The sequence below is a fragment of the Phalacrocorax carbo genome, chromosome 5 (genome assembly GCF_963921805.1).
Source record: "Phalacrocorax carbo chromosome 5, bPhaCar2.1, whole genome shotgun sequence".
Lineage (NCBI taxonomy): Eukaryota > Metazoa > Chordata > Aves > Suliformes > Phalacrocoracidae > Phalacrocorax > Phalacrocorax carbo.
The window spans coordinates 11,563,880-11,576,835 of NC_087517.1; the positions used below are offsets into that span (position 1 = coordinate 11,563,880).

A 12,956-nucleotide genomic window follows, 5' to 3' on the forward strand; every position below is an offset into this window, starting at 1 on the left:
TCACCGGACTCCATTCCCTGGAGCAGTTTCCACCGAGTGACACCATATGGACTATAGAAAGTCTTCTCAAATCACAGTTCAGGATGTCCGATTCTGATATTCGGGTCTGCCAGTCTTTGGACGGTCTGACAGTCCTGAGGACCTATGTAACTTGAGGGAAAGGATTCCTGCTGGTCTGTGGAACTCGCAGCGTTCATTGCTAGTCCTAAAGCACCCAAGAACTGGACTTCGATAAAACAATTTTAACTTTTAGTTGCATTCCCCCCCCCCCCCCCCCCCTTTTCCTCCCAGTAGAGCGAAGGTACTCAGCATAAGGAGAGAGAATTTTTAAATTTTTAATCAGGCTTTTTAAAACAACTTTCTCAGATGGTTTGTGATGGTTTTCCTGGAAGGTGGTGTAGACCTCAGAGTGGTGCAGAGGAAGGCTTGCATGAACACACTGGTGGCTGAGCCAGCTGTGAGTCACACAACCATCCCGAGCATGTGCTGGGGGAATTTGTACCATTCCACATCATCACGTATTTGTTGTGAGTAATCTAAGTTAGAGCCGCTTCTCTTGCATTCGGGTTACCTCTTTATTTTCAAAGCCTGTTCTTCAAAGGAAGCAAAGCGCTTTGCACACGACTGCGACTTGCTGATTGCCCTTGGAGGAGTGACGGCGTGTGTCAGTCTGTGGCTTTGCTCGCGTGCTGAGTATGGAAAAGCAGCCTGCTCCTCAGAAACGCACGCAGCCCCGCCAAAGGAGTGCTGCCCGCTGGATTCTCTTGCCAAGAAGGAAAATGTTGAAAATTGGCATGACTTAAACAGGAGCAGTCGGAGACCGATGCCGAGCACTCCTGAAAGTGCTTTTTAACAGCAGTGCAATTAAAAACTGCACTAAGTGATTTTAATGTGTCAATGCGGTCCTTGAAAATACATTTTGCCATATTTCTGCAGTCGTTATTTCCAGTGGGGAGGCAGGATTTCCTAAAGGAGTGCTCAGCGGGGGGGGGGAGCAGCAAGTGCCCCAAGGAACTTCTTTAGCTCTTGCTTAGTGTGCACGTGTGTGTAGGGGCAGACGCGCCTGCAGTCGAGCCACGGGACCCGGTCCTTACTGAATTGGTGACTCTTCACCAGTTCTGCAACAAATTAAGATACTTCAGGCTTTCCACTGGCCCTCAAGGTGAGAGAATCCGGCTGAACCTGTTCCCTGGTAGTTGTAAAGAGTGTAAAGAGAAGGGAGCTGGAGGAGACCTTCTAAAATATTCCAGGAGTGGGATATCTTGGGGAGGTACCCGCAGATTTCCTCAGGCTTTATCCTCCTTTGAGAAGTTGTCTGTCTTCTCCAAACTCTTGCTTTCCTTTTCTGCCACTCGCTCGTCCTTGCTGTTTCTGTCCAAGAGTGAAGGTGTGTTTACACTTTGCCTTTGCAGGACACACTGGTAATCAAAGTGGGTTTGTAAGATTACGTGGATGTTGTATGGGTACTTTATTGAAAATTATGGTAAATGAGTCCTAATTCGTTTTTGCTTACTTCATTTTAGACGTAAATGAAGTCAGTGAATGCTATTCAAGCTCTAAGGAAGGGTGTCACACTTTGCATTTGACCCGATTTACACTGAGACTATCCCAAATTCGTGCCTTTAATTCAGATGGTGCTTTGTCTACGCAGGGCCACAGGGTTTCTTGGCAGCCCCAAACAGGGAAGTCACGCTGAAGGGAGTTCGTATTGAAACCAGGTTGCAACCGCTTCGACGCGGAATCGGAGTCGCGTTTCCCTGCGGCTGGCAGCCTTCCCTCCGGCTGAAACCCAGCAGCTACGACTTTTCTTTTTTTTTTTTTTTTTTTTTTTTTGGTCAGACTCCTGAGAAGTTCAGGTTTAGTGGAACTCCGTCCTAAACCCGAACGGGCTCGCTTTCCTATGGCCGGCGACGCGCTGCCGGTCGCTTTGGCACTGGAGTGGAAGGAGGACCCGGCGCGCTGCGGGGCGCGGGTGGGCTCTGCCGAGGGCACGCAGCAGGGCCGGGCAGGTAGGCGGGGGTCCCGCCGCCCAGGGCCTGCGCCGGCCCGGGCCCGGGGGGGCAGCGGTGCCCGGCGGACGTGGCGCCGCCCGGGGCCGGCCCGCCGCGGGAGGCGGCGCCGCGGGAGGGCGGGCGAGGGGCCGCGGGAGGCGGGGAGGGCCCGGCGCCGCCAGGTGAGTGGGGCCGGGGCGGCGGGGGCTCCCGCGACCCCCCGGCGGGGCCGGGCCGGGGGGGAGCGGCCGAAGCGGCGGGGGCGTCCCGGGGCCGCGCAGGTGGCACCTGGCTTGGCTTCGCCCGCCGCTGCCTCCGGGTGGGGCGTCCGGTAGCTCCGCGGGGGGGGGGGGGGGGGGGCTGCCGAACAGGTGGAAGAAAAGCTACAAAATAAAAAGGTGGTGGGGGCAAAACAAAAAAGGCAAAAGAAAAAGCAAAAATAAGGGGGGAAAAAAGGCGAGAAAAAGCAAAGGAAAAAAAGAAGCAAGAAAATCAGAAAAAGGCAGAGAGAAAAGAGCAAAAAAAAAGTAAAAAAGGGGAAAGAGAAAAAGGCAAAAGAAAAGCAAAAAATGCAAATAGCACAAGGAAAAGCAAAAAGGGGAAAGCAAAAAAGGAGAAAAAAGTAAAAAAATAGGCAAAAGCAAAAAAGGTAAAAAGCAAAAAAGGGAAAAAGAAAGACAAAATAAAAGCAAAAAAGGAAAAAGAAAAGCAGAAAAAAGAAGGCAAAAAAAAAGGGAGAGAAAAACTTCAAAAAAGAGAAAAGAAAAGAAAAAAAAAAGAAAAAGGCGGGGGAGGGAAGGAAGAGCGGCCAGGTACGGGCAGCGTTTTCCGGGAAGGGCTGAGCGCAGGCCCGGTGCGGCGATGGGCCGGTGGCCGGAGGCACGAGGGTGTTGGCACCGCCGCGGCCGCTGCAAAACCAAAGCCGTCTGACCGCGCCGGGAAATTAAAGCTCCTGGGGTGAGCCCGGGCTTGTTCCCACTTCTCGTGTTCTGCGGCGTTAGTTATGCTGCAGTGGTACGTAAAAGCAAAGAGTTGGGTTTCTGTCCTGGCTCCTGCAGTAAATGAATAACCGGGAATATCTGGGAATAACCGAGAGCTCTGACGTGTGGCGTTACCTTTGTTGCACTGATGGCTGCTTTATTTCCCTTTAATTCCTGCCTTCCTCGGGGCCCCCTAAATTAGGTGTTTTTAGGAACTTGACCTGGAGAGGAGTTGAGGGGATTTATTAAAACTAAAGTGCTGTTGGCTGCTGGGTCCCTTGAGGGAGGGAGCCTTGGAAGTACCTCCTCTGGCAGGGCCGGAGGCTTTGGAGGTCGTGGGACCACACGCAGTTGTGCTTGGGAAGGCGTTAACCTTTCCTCTTTAAAATCAGCCAGCTGTTGAGTAGCTCAGAGCAGCCACGCTTAGCTCAGAAATGGCTTTAATGCGACGATTAATAAAATATTATTGCTTTGAAAGGATGCGGAGGGCACGGAAATTTCATCCGTAGGAATCTGCGTTTGTAATTAAATACAGAAGTGTCGCAGGAAAAGGAGATGAGCCTTTGTAATGTTTCTGCGAGGAGGTTTGCTAATGCTCTTCTGCTCTTGCGAGCACTAAATAGTACGGAAAGATTAGAACAACCATTCTTTAATTTATTGGCTGGTTAGTGTCCTTGGCAGAAACTTTAGGAAAAATAATATCAATTAACTTTCGAGTTAGAGGCTTGCTTATATTAGAGGAAAATTGTGCCTGTTTGGTTTTTTTGGCAGACTAGCCTGTATAGCAGAAAAAGCTTCCGCTGGGTTGGTGACCTAGATAGATAATACTGCTGCAAAACATCTCTGTGCTGTGGAGTAACTTAGAAACTACGCTGCGCTGGTAGAGTGCTGCATGGGATGAGGGGAAGGCTCCTGCCGCAAGGACTTTCCACATTCAGACCCTAAACTGCAAAAATACGTGCACGTCGTGTGGGTCGGGACGTGGCTGCGCGTGCAGCGTCCGTCCTGGCATGTTTGTTCAGCTCTCGCTTCTGCGCTTTACACCCAGTCCTGTGTTTGCTTCAGTTACCTGGTAGGGCTGAATGGAGCCGTACGTTGAAGAGGGATGTAAACAATTGCAGGATTAAGTAATAAGGTGCTGGGCAGTTCAAGCGCCACAGAAGAGCCATAGTGGAGAGGCAATTTCCTGTGATTGCGGAGGAGAAAGCTCTTACACGAAGGGGAGCAGGGCTAAGCAGAAAGGGCATGGGAGCACAGGGCAGGGGAGGGGTTTTAATGCACAGAAAAAGGAAGAGGGTTGTGAGACAAGGGGGTTTAAATGTCTAGGAGGGTAACATTTCCTGAAATTTCCATTCTAGGAGGGTAACATTTCCATGAAATCCATGCGTGGAGCCCTTCTCTCGATATTTTGCAAGTTTCAGATTGATAATATGGGTGCATCAAACCTACCCGTGCTGTCACACACAGGGGTTGCTGAACGAGTGGCTTCAGCTGCCCTGAGCTGCTGCATGGGGTCGGGGCTGTCTCAGCCTGGGCTCCCTTGGTGGAGTGATTTAGGGGAGCAGGGGGCTGCAGGGCTGCAGCCTCCCTGTTCTTTCTACATCCAGCTGGAACTGCTGTGGAAGACAGCAGTCTGGATGACCACAGTGAATCCTTTACTGAGTGAAATCTCTGGTGGGGAGGGGCTGCGTTGGGGAATCTGATGAGAATATAGCTATTCAATTGTAATCTTGTTTCATGTTGTGTATTTTCCTCCTTTTTCTATTACTATGGCTATTTGCATAAAAACATGGGCTTTGTTTCTTTAGAGTTCATCTGCTCCTGCTGCTTTTGCCCTGCTTGAAGCCCCAATCTCCCTGTAACAGCAGCCATTTGTGATATTGTGAAGGGTTATTTGCTTCAAAAAGAGGGGAGAGAGCAGCAGGGAATCAACGGACTCTTACGGCTTTGGTGCTGCTTAACCGGCCACGTAGACACGGCAAAGAAAAACCTCCCGTGCTGGCCATTGTACCCCAGCTGCAGGAGACCTTCTGCAGCTGAAACACCATGTTGGAGCAGCAGCAGCATTGGCTATTTATTGTAGGGTATTTAAAAGCAGACTAATAAAGACAGGATGGTGAAAGTGCTGATCTGGGAGCTGGGATTCAGACTGTGATGGAGGCATCCTGAGTAGGTTATCCTGAGTGGGTCATCCTGACCCAAAGTAGTTTCTGTATGTCTCTGTCCCTGTGAAATAGGAAAAACCCATTTCTGTTGGTTGTCTTGTCTCTGTAGCTTGCAAGCTTGAGGAGTCAGAGATTCCTACACTGTGCCCTGGTAAATTGGGTCTGTGGTCTCAGGTAGGGTGTCTAGCCATTGGAACAAGCCTTGTGAGATCATGGTTGGTTCTTGTGAGCATGTGAGCTCAACGGGCCAGGAAACCGTATCGGCCCCAGAAGAGCCAATGGTCCAGACAAACTGTCCTCTCCACGGCTGCGGAGCAGGCCTTGCTTCCCTCTGGCTGCAGCCCTCTGTGTTACCTAGGCAAGGTGTAGCTGTGCTGAGAAACAGCCAGAAAGGCTGTGTTGGCAACTGGCGTGGGAGACTGTGGGCAACTGCTTGATGGCCATTGCAAGACCATTGGGGTGAAGTTAAGGCTTGCAGCTAGCTGGAGGGAGGTTCTTCACAGTTGGAGGGAGATCTTCATATGAAAACCAGCCCAAGGAGAAGAGGAATGAGCAATTTTGAGGCAGACAAATGCTTTTGCTAGCTTTCCTCTTCTCTAAAGATGTTAAGATAATCCTTGAAATAGAGCCTGATGCTCTTTTCTTGGTACATACATGGTGTTGAATTAAGCCTGACCCATTGCCAGGGCCTGCCTGTGGCAGGTACAAATTTGAAGTTCGGCCACTGCAGGCAAGACAACTGTACCTCCAAGGCTGGGTACAGTGGTGAAGAAAGGCTCCTGCACATCGGTGCAAGGGATGTGGCTGAGCGCTTCAGGAATGCAGAGCGTGGGTCTGTGGTGGTGGACACCTCCAGCTGCTCCAGTTCCACCTTTTCATTGTACTGGAAGAGGGGGAGAGCAGGGTAACGAGGTCGCTTGTCAGGGGAGGGGTTACACCTGCAGAACTCTAGTTTGCAAAAGGTACAGCTGAAGGGAATGTGATCAAGGCTGTGAAGTGATTAGTGGTGGTGGGAAGTAAGTAGTTCATGTGTCCCATGTCACCGGAGCACGGGGCCATGCAATGAAATTACCAGGCTCCAAATTTAAAACCAATGAAAGGAAATACTTTTCCCAGACAGCACACAGGGAAGCTGTGGAGCTAGTGCTGCAGGATGCTGGGGGCGCCAGGGGTGTGGATAGATTCAGAAAAGGCCGCCGAGGGCCCTTAAATGTAGGGCTAATGATAGAGCCTGTGCCATGGGCAGGCCCTGGGAGGCTGCTGGGGGAGTATTGCTCTCTGCTTGCTGTGCTGTCACTCTGTGGTTCAGCATCTGCTACAAGCTGCTGGCGGCTCTGGCTGGGTAACAGCCTTGTGCTTCCGCAGACTAAGAAAGCAACAGTTGTGTCTTCTGTCTTTCCTGCTTTCACAGTAAAGTGCAAGAAAACAATGAATCTTCTACAACAGAGGATCCAGCACCGCAGGAATTTGACCGAGAAGAATAGCTGACCTGCTCAGATCAGCCTCGCCTGTTGTAGTGTTAGAGCCGCGCGTGGGGCAGGCGGAGGCAACGGGAAGGGTACGATGTTCAGCCTGAATGGTTCCAGAAGTGAGGGAAGTGTCCAAGAGCTGTTTCACGAGGAAGCACAGCAGGTATGTCAGAGAGCCATTTCCCTTCACAGGCCAAGTTTCCAGCTCTGTGGTCTCTGCACCTCCTCCTGGTCACCCCTGTGACAGGTAAACAGGTCTGAACTAACAAAACCACCCTTCTTTTTGCTGCATAAACCTGAGGTGTGTTATATAGAAAGGAAAAGAGAGGACTTGGTTTCCAGAGGACAGGAGGAAGCAGTTGCAATAGGAAAACTGCAGTTTCCCTGGAGTTTCAGCAGCTCTGAAATCCATTGGTGCCCCAAGTACCAGAGTCCCCTGTCTCTTCTAGAAATGTAGTGCCCTGATCAGAGCTGAGTGCATGTGATAGGAAGACCATCTTAACCTACTCTAGCAGTCCCAGTTGGTCCAGCCTTGCTTGTCATCTCATTGAAGAGACTCCTCCAGTGCACTGAGGACCCTTACTGGCTTGGTGGAATGCTTGGCAGGGACAGAAGGCACAGAAGCAGCACATATAGTGGCAGCCTCTGTAAAGGAGCCTACAAGAAGGTAAGTAGGGTATTACAGGGAACCCTCTCTTCCAGGTCCCAGGGATCCCGACAGCTCTGCTGCCCCTTCATCTTAGAGACAGCTTACAGCAAAGCGGTGTCTTAGCAGCTGTTGGTGGCCATCCCACTGTTCCGTGGCTGGCTGTTGCACCACTTCTGCAACCTGCCTGTAAAGCACAAGAGGTAAAACCAAAGACGTTGCTTTCCTCTAGGTGTCTCAAACACAGAGCAAGCCCTGGTGGAAGATCCAGCTGTTTGTGTGGGAGCCAGTGCTTTTTGGAACATGGGATGGTGTCTTCACCTCCTGCATGATCAACATTTTTGGAGTGGTTCTTTTCCTGAGGACAGGATGGCTCGTGGTAAGTATCTGGTATTTTGTAGCATTTCAAAAAGTTCCACTAAGATGTAAATCTCAAGTGGTCTTTATAAGTGGTTTCCTATTTTAGCTTTGGGAAAGAAAAAGAAAAGCACAACAGCCAACCTTGACAATGAACAGGGACACCCTTGTGTTGTACTGTTAAGATGAAATAACCGCTTTTCAGGTAAAGCGTATTGCTGTAGTTACAGCTACTTGGCCATCTTCCCAACACCGCTGAAGCAGGTGTCTTCCAAACATGTCAGTGTTGGAGGCCCCAGTGTCTTGAATGGAGACTCCTCAGTCAGCTGAAGTTATCATCACTGTCAAAGGGACTTCCACTTGTGGATCCAAAATAGTACCTCACTGAGGGTCAGAGCCTGGAAGAGTGTCTCTGCACCCCTCCTGATGTAAAAGGTTGTATTGTCCCTTAAAATTTCCCCTCAGAAGGAAAGCTCCCCCAGGGACAAGTGGGATTTGAGCTTTGGGCAGAGTTCGTGTCACAGACATGAGTTCATGTCACAGGCACGATGGACATCTTCCAAAAGGAGCAGGAAGATGCACTCTGTATGAAAAATTGCTTCACTGGAGGCTTTGAGGGGAGCAGCCGTTGTTGTGGTGGAGAAGTTGGGGTGATTTTCCTAGCTCCCTTTTCCTCCTGATCTTATTTCCTCCATGTCTCCTCTAAAAGCAAGTTATTGCTGGAGCAAACACAAATAAAAATAAAGCCTGTAAATAAAAGAAAAACTGAAACAGCTGGAAATTAGCATAAAAGGGAAGGGAGGAGAGGTTGGGCTTGGCAGAGACCTCCCCTGGCAAAGGACGGTCATATGTCGAGCTGTTCGCGGAGTCAGGCTTTTGCTGTAGATTTCCAGAGCAAGGGCCGGTAAAGCTTTGGAATTCCAGGGGACCCTAATCTTGCCGAAATGTTCAACATCTATTGTAAGGCTGTGCTAACGCCTTCCAGCAGGCATGCATAAATAAGCATCAGTGTTTAATGGGGGCTTTTTCTTCCCACTTTCTCTGCTTGCTATTGTTGCCCTGGAGTCCAGCCTTCCTCCCTGGTCTTCGTGTTAACCCTTTCTCTGTGGGAACCATTGAATTGTCTATTAACTACCTGCTGCCATAGCCTAGTGCCACCAGCAGATTCTGGAGAAGCTCAAGGCTATGTGTGTGTTTGCATATGCATGCTTTTTGTTTTTCTTTTTTCAACTGAAGCGTGTCGTATTTATTGACTCTTTTTACCTGATGGTAAGCTGTTGAAGGAAAAGAGCAATTGAACTTTTCAAAAAGGTGTATCGGATTGTAGTGGGCTGTGGTGCTGACCCAGCCAGAAGCTGCATTTATAGCAGACCTTGGCTTTGTTCCCTACTGACCAGATAAAGCCCCTATCAAAGGCAGCAGGATGCCGAACCAAAATAGGATTTTATGATGATAGCAACATCCTGGATAGGTTTCTGTTGTTTCACAAAAAAGAGAAAAGAAGAAAAACCTGGGATTTCAACCAACCCCAAAGCTGAGAAGCAGCCTTTTAGTGCTTCTCAGCTTTTTAGTGCTTCTTTTAGTTTGCTTAGATAAGCAAACCCCATCAAGGCTAGCATGACCTCAGAAACGAGCATTGCGGGAGCAGGAGGAGAAGGATCAAGGTTGGAAAGGAGTGATGTGGACATGGCCTGTAATACGAGTAAAGGCAGGGGAAGGGAAGCCAGACGTTACCGAAGCACTGGGCACTGGAGGAGATTTCTCATCGTACAGTTGGAATCACTGTGCGCTGAGCGATTTGTCAGCAGAGGAAGGTGGGCTGGAGCACGAGGGAAAACTTTTGACCCTGGAAAATAAATTACAGCCATGTGCAAGAGAGCTAGAAGGTCCTGAGCTCAGAAGAGGTGCTTGAATGCTTTTGGAGGCACTAAGCACCTTCTCTTTCTGAAAATCTGACCTAAACTGAACCCCCCAAAATAGAGGTGATGTTGGCCCTTAAAGCTGCCAACGGGGACCTGCAGCTGCTTTTTTTCAGAGGGTTTTGCTCTTCACCCCACAGTGAGACCATGGCTGGTGCAGCAGCTGCTCCCAGGGCCCTCCCTCGGCCCTGAGCAGGAAGGGTTTGGGTTTTTTTTTCAGTGGGGCTGAATCCTCTGCACAAAACTCCCGTGAGTACAGGAAGAGCGAGAGCCACCTGCCACTTGGCGTAAGTGCTGCAGATAAGGCCCAGCATGTGCTGGTTTATGGGAGTGTTATTTATCTTCCATGCTGTATTGCCTTTGGGGTTTTGTTCTTTGGTATCTCATTGTTTGGGAGGATCAGAGCTTTTAAAGGTAAATGTTCTGAAAAATTAAAATGTGAGCTTGATGCTGTTAATAAATCAGCTGTGGAAATCCCAGAGGTTCAGTTTTGAAACTATTTTTTGTTATGAAATTTTTGTTTGTTTGTTTGTTTTTTAAGTGTGTCATTCTAAAACATGCAAATAGGTTGTGATCCCCTGCCCATGGTGGAGGAATCATTGTTTGACCTCGTTCTTTTTAAACCAGAGACAAAATCAGTGATTCATGCAGGAGCCCGGTGACGGAGCAGAACCTGATCGTGCAAAGCTCTGTCCAGCCCCAGAACGAGGCAGGTCGCCTTCAAGGGGCGCTAATAGGAACTGTAAATGTGGCGATCAGTTGCGTTAGTTAGATAAGTAGGGGTGTGTGTGTGTGTTTTTCTTTTAATCTTAAGTGACTCCAGATTCATTGATCAGTAGTGACTAGAAGCAGATAGGTCTTTTTTCTGTCTCAATAGAGTTGGTGTGAGTTGATCTTTACTTTATTTTTTTTTTTTCATTGCAGGGAAACACTGGCATTATAATGGGCATGTTTCTGGTGTCCTTTGTCATCCTGGTTGCCCTGGTGACGGTATTATCTGGAATTGGGGTGTGTGAGAAGTGTAGCATCGGAAATGGAGGAGTCTACTCCATGGTTTCTACTGTCCTTGGAGGTCGAGTAGGGGGGACCATTGGCCTCCTTTATATTTTTGGCCAGGTAATTAAAAAAAAAAGGTTATTTAAAGAAAATTTTAAAACTTTGCAATGCAGATGTTAATCTTGTGCTTTCCTGCCACAGGAGGTAATGCTCCAAGTAAAATCCGAGTAATGCTTCAGTATGCTGGACAGCATGGGAGAGCACTGTGGGGAGCATTCAGCCCCGCTCTGCTACCCAAGAGCAAGCTTGTGCATGGCAATATGCTGCCTGGCGTAGGTCGCAACAGTGGAGGAACTGGGTGTCTGAACAAGCGAACCATGCAGGACATGCCCTCCCATCTCAAATTACCCCATTGCCAGGACATGCCCTTGTAGGTGATAGACTTGACTTTAAACTGGAGTGGGAGAGGCCAGGGTGGCCACCTAAAGTACTGCAAGCGGCTGTGGGCTGGCCGGTTGGCCTTGGCATGCTTCCTGTGCCCTTAGGGCCTGGGCAAGCCTTGGCTGCTTCTCTGCGGGAGCCAGCAGAAGTGGAGCTGGTATGGGAGGAGTGCTGGGCAGTGGAAAGGGCCACAGCCACATTGACTTCTTGAGATCCAAAAGTCACAGTTCTAGGTTTTCTGAAAGGCCCAAGGAGCCGTTGTGGTGGTGAAGCACCGAAATACACAAGTAGTAAACATAAGAGATTACTTTCCATTCTTTAAACCTGCAGTAACTTAACCCCCTCCCCCCCCCTAAAGATGTTATGAACAGCATAAAATGTGGTGAGTAGAGAAGCATTTTTATTGAGGTTTGTTTTTAATTGATGGCTTGCAGCAATCTCTGAAAACCCTTAAAAACCCCCAAACCAAAAATAATCCCCTCTTCTCCTTTCACTCCAGATTAAAAGCAAGTGTGCATAGAATACACACTGAGCAGAGTTACAAGCCAAGATATGGAAACGGGCCACACATGAGAATCCTTCCTGTCATATTTTCCACTCTCACTCTCCGAGCAGACCCCGTCTGGGAAAGCAATTAGGTTGTGGCCTGTCCTGAGGGTCGTAAAAGTCGGGCTGCGGCAGCCCTGGCCCCTGCTTAAGCATCCCATGTGTGCGGGGGGTTGTGGGGTGGGAGCTGGCAGCTTGCTTAGGAATGCTTTGCCTGCTCCCCGAAGCTGATGCCTTTCCGTTCTCTTCGGCTGTGCTTTCTGCCCAATGTGCTTTGTACCAGCTGCAGGCTGCTCCTCTGCTACAAGATGCTCATGGAGTGCTGTAACCTCCTTCACAAGGCGAGTCTGGCCAGAAATATGGGCATTGCGCATTACCTGGTCTGGCTTGGGCAAGTGGGGAATGACTGGCCACGTGCTGGTGTTGCCTTGGGAGGTGAGAGGTGGCTGGGTGCCCTGGAGCTGCTACAGAGGTGGGCTCCTGCTGCATCTGCCAGTGTGAGCTGAGAGCTGCTTGGGCTTTGCTGTCTTCCTGGGACGCTCCAGAGGAGAGGCTTAATCAGATTGCCCTATATGATGTATCATGGGTCTACTAGGTCCTACAGAGACCGACACATGTTTGGTCACTGCAGCTCTAACCATGAGGCTGGGGTTTGGTGCTTTTCTTTGCAGTCTCCTTTCCTGGAGTGGTTTGCCATAAGACCTGTCTCTGTAAGCAGTGGTTTTTCAGGATCCTTCCCCAAAATCCCCAAAGCAAAGATAGTGGCAGCACTTGTCTGGGTGTTGAAATCACCCAGCAAAGTGTGTGGTTTACAAAGGCCTGTAAAGGACTAATTTCTGGAAATTTCAGCCTAGAGCTCAGTTCAGATTTCAGGACAGGTAGTTCACGAGAAACCAGTCCATGTAACAGTGCCACCGGGGCCCTGGCCGTTGCTGTGTCTAGAGCAGTGGGTTGTTTGTGGGCACCCAGTTCCTCCTTTCTGCTGGTGATGCTCATGGTTCATGAGAAAAAAGGCTTCAGGGAGGGTGCTTAGACTGTCAGTGGCTTGCTCCGCTCTGCTCCCTTCAGAGTGTCCTTGCACATTGCCGTCCTTGGCATGAAAGGAAAGAAAACTTACTTAGTTAAGAAAATTTAACTTAAAAAACTGATGTTGGTCAGGTAGAGGGAGTTGGGGTTAGGTGATACTGCTTTCCATCTGTGGGTTTTTTCCTCATGGAAGAGGCAAGAACTGTACCTGGTTTTAATGCATTTATTGGAGTTAGGTTCTTTTTGGGGTTTTTTTGGCTTCAGGTCTCAAGTGCAGTTTTTGTGGGTGCCCCAAGCGGAGCTGTGCCGGTGCGGGGTGTTGTCCCCTGCTAGCTCAGGAGGGACCTGTTTTCTGGAGAGAGCACCTGTGTAGGATGTGCATGGTCCACTCAGTGGTGGTGTAGGCCATGCCAAACACTA

At 49.5% G+C, this 12,956-nt stretch overlaps 1 protein-coding gene across 6 annotated transcripts in view; it reads left to right on the plus strand.

Annotated features, from left to right (window-relative positions):
• Positions 1-1,987: 1,987 nt before the first annotated feature.
• SLC12A8 (solute carrier family 12 member 8) overlaps positions 1,988-12,956 on the plus strand; it is a 55,110-nt gene continuing 44,141 nt past the window's right edge. The window contains exons 1-4 of one of the 6 annotated variants that reach the window (XM_064451186.1): positions 1,988-2,009; positions 6,548-6,768; positions 7,484-7,630; positions 10,452-10,643. In XM_064451186.1, the coding sequence (XP_064307256.1) occupies positions 6,700-6,768; positions 7,484-7,630; positions 10,452-10,643 (408 nt within the window). In that variant the 5' untranslated portion in view covers positions 1,988-2,009; positions 6,548-6,699. Of the gene's footprint in view, positions 2,010-2,080; positions 2,174-2,367; positions 3,006-6,547; positions 6,769-7,054; positions 7,273-7,483; positions 7,631-10,451; positions 10,644-12,956 lie in introns of those variants that run through there. The other 5 variants (XM_064451183.1, XM_064451185.1, XM_064451184.1 and 2 more) reach the window with 5 other exon arrangements.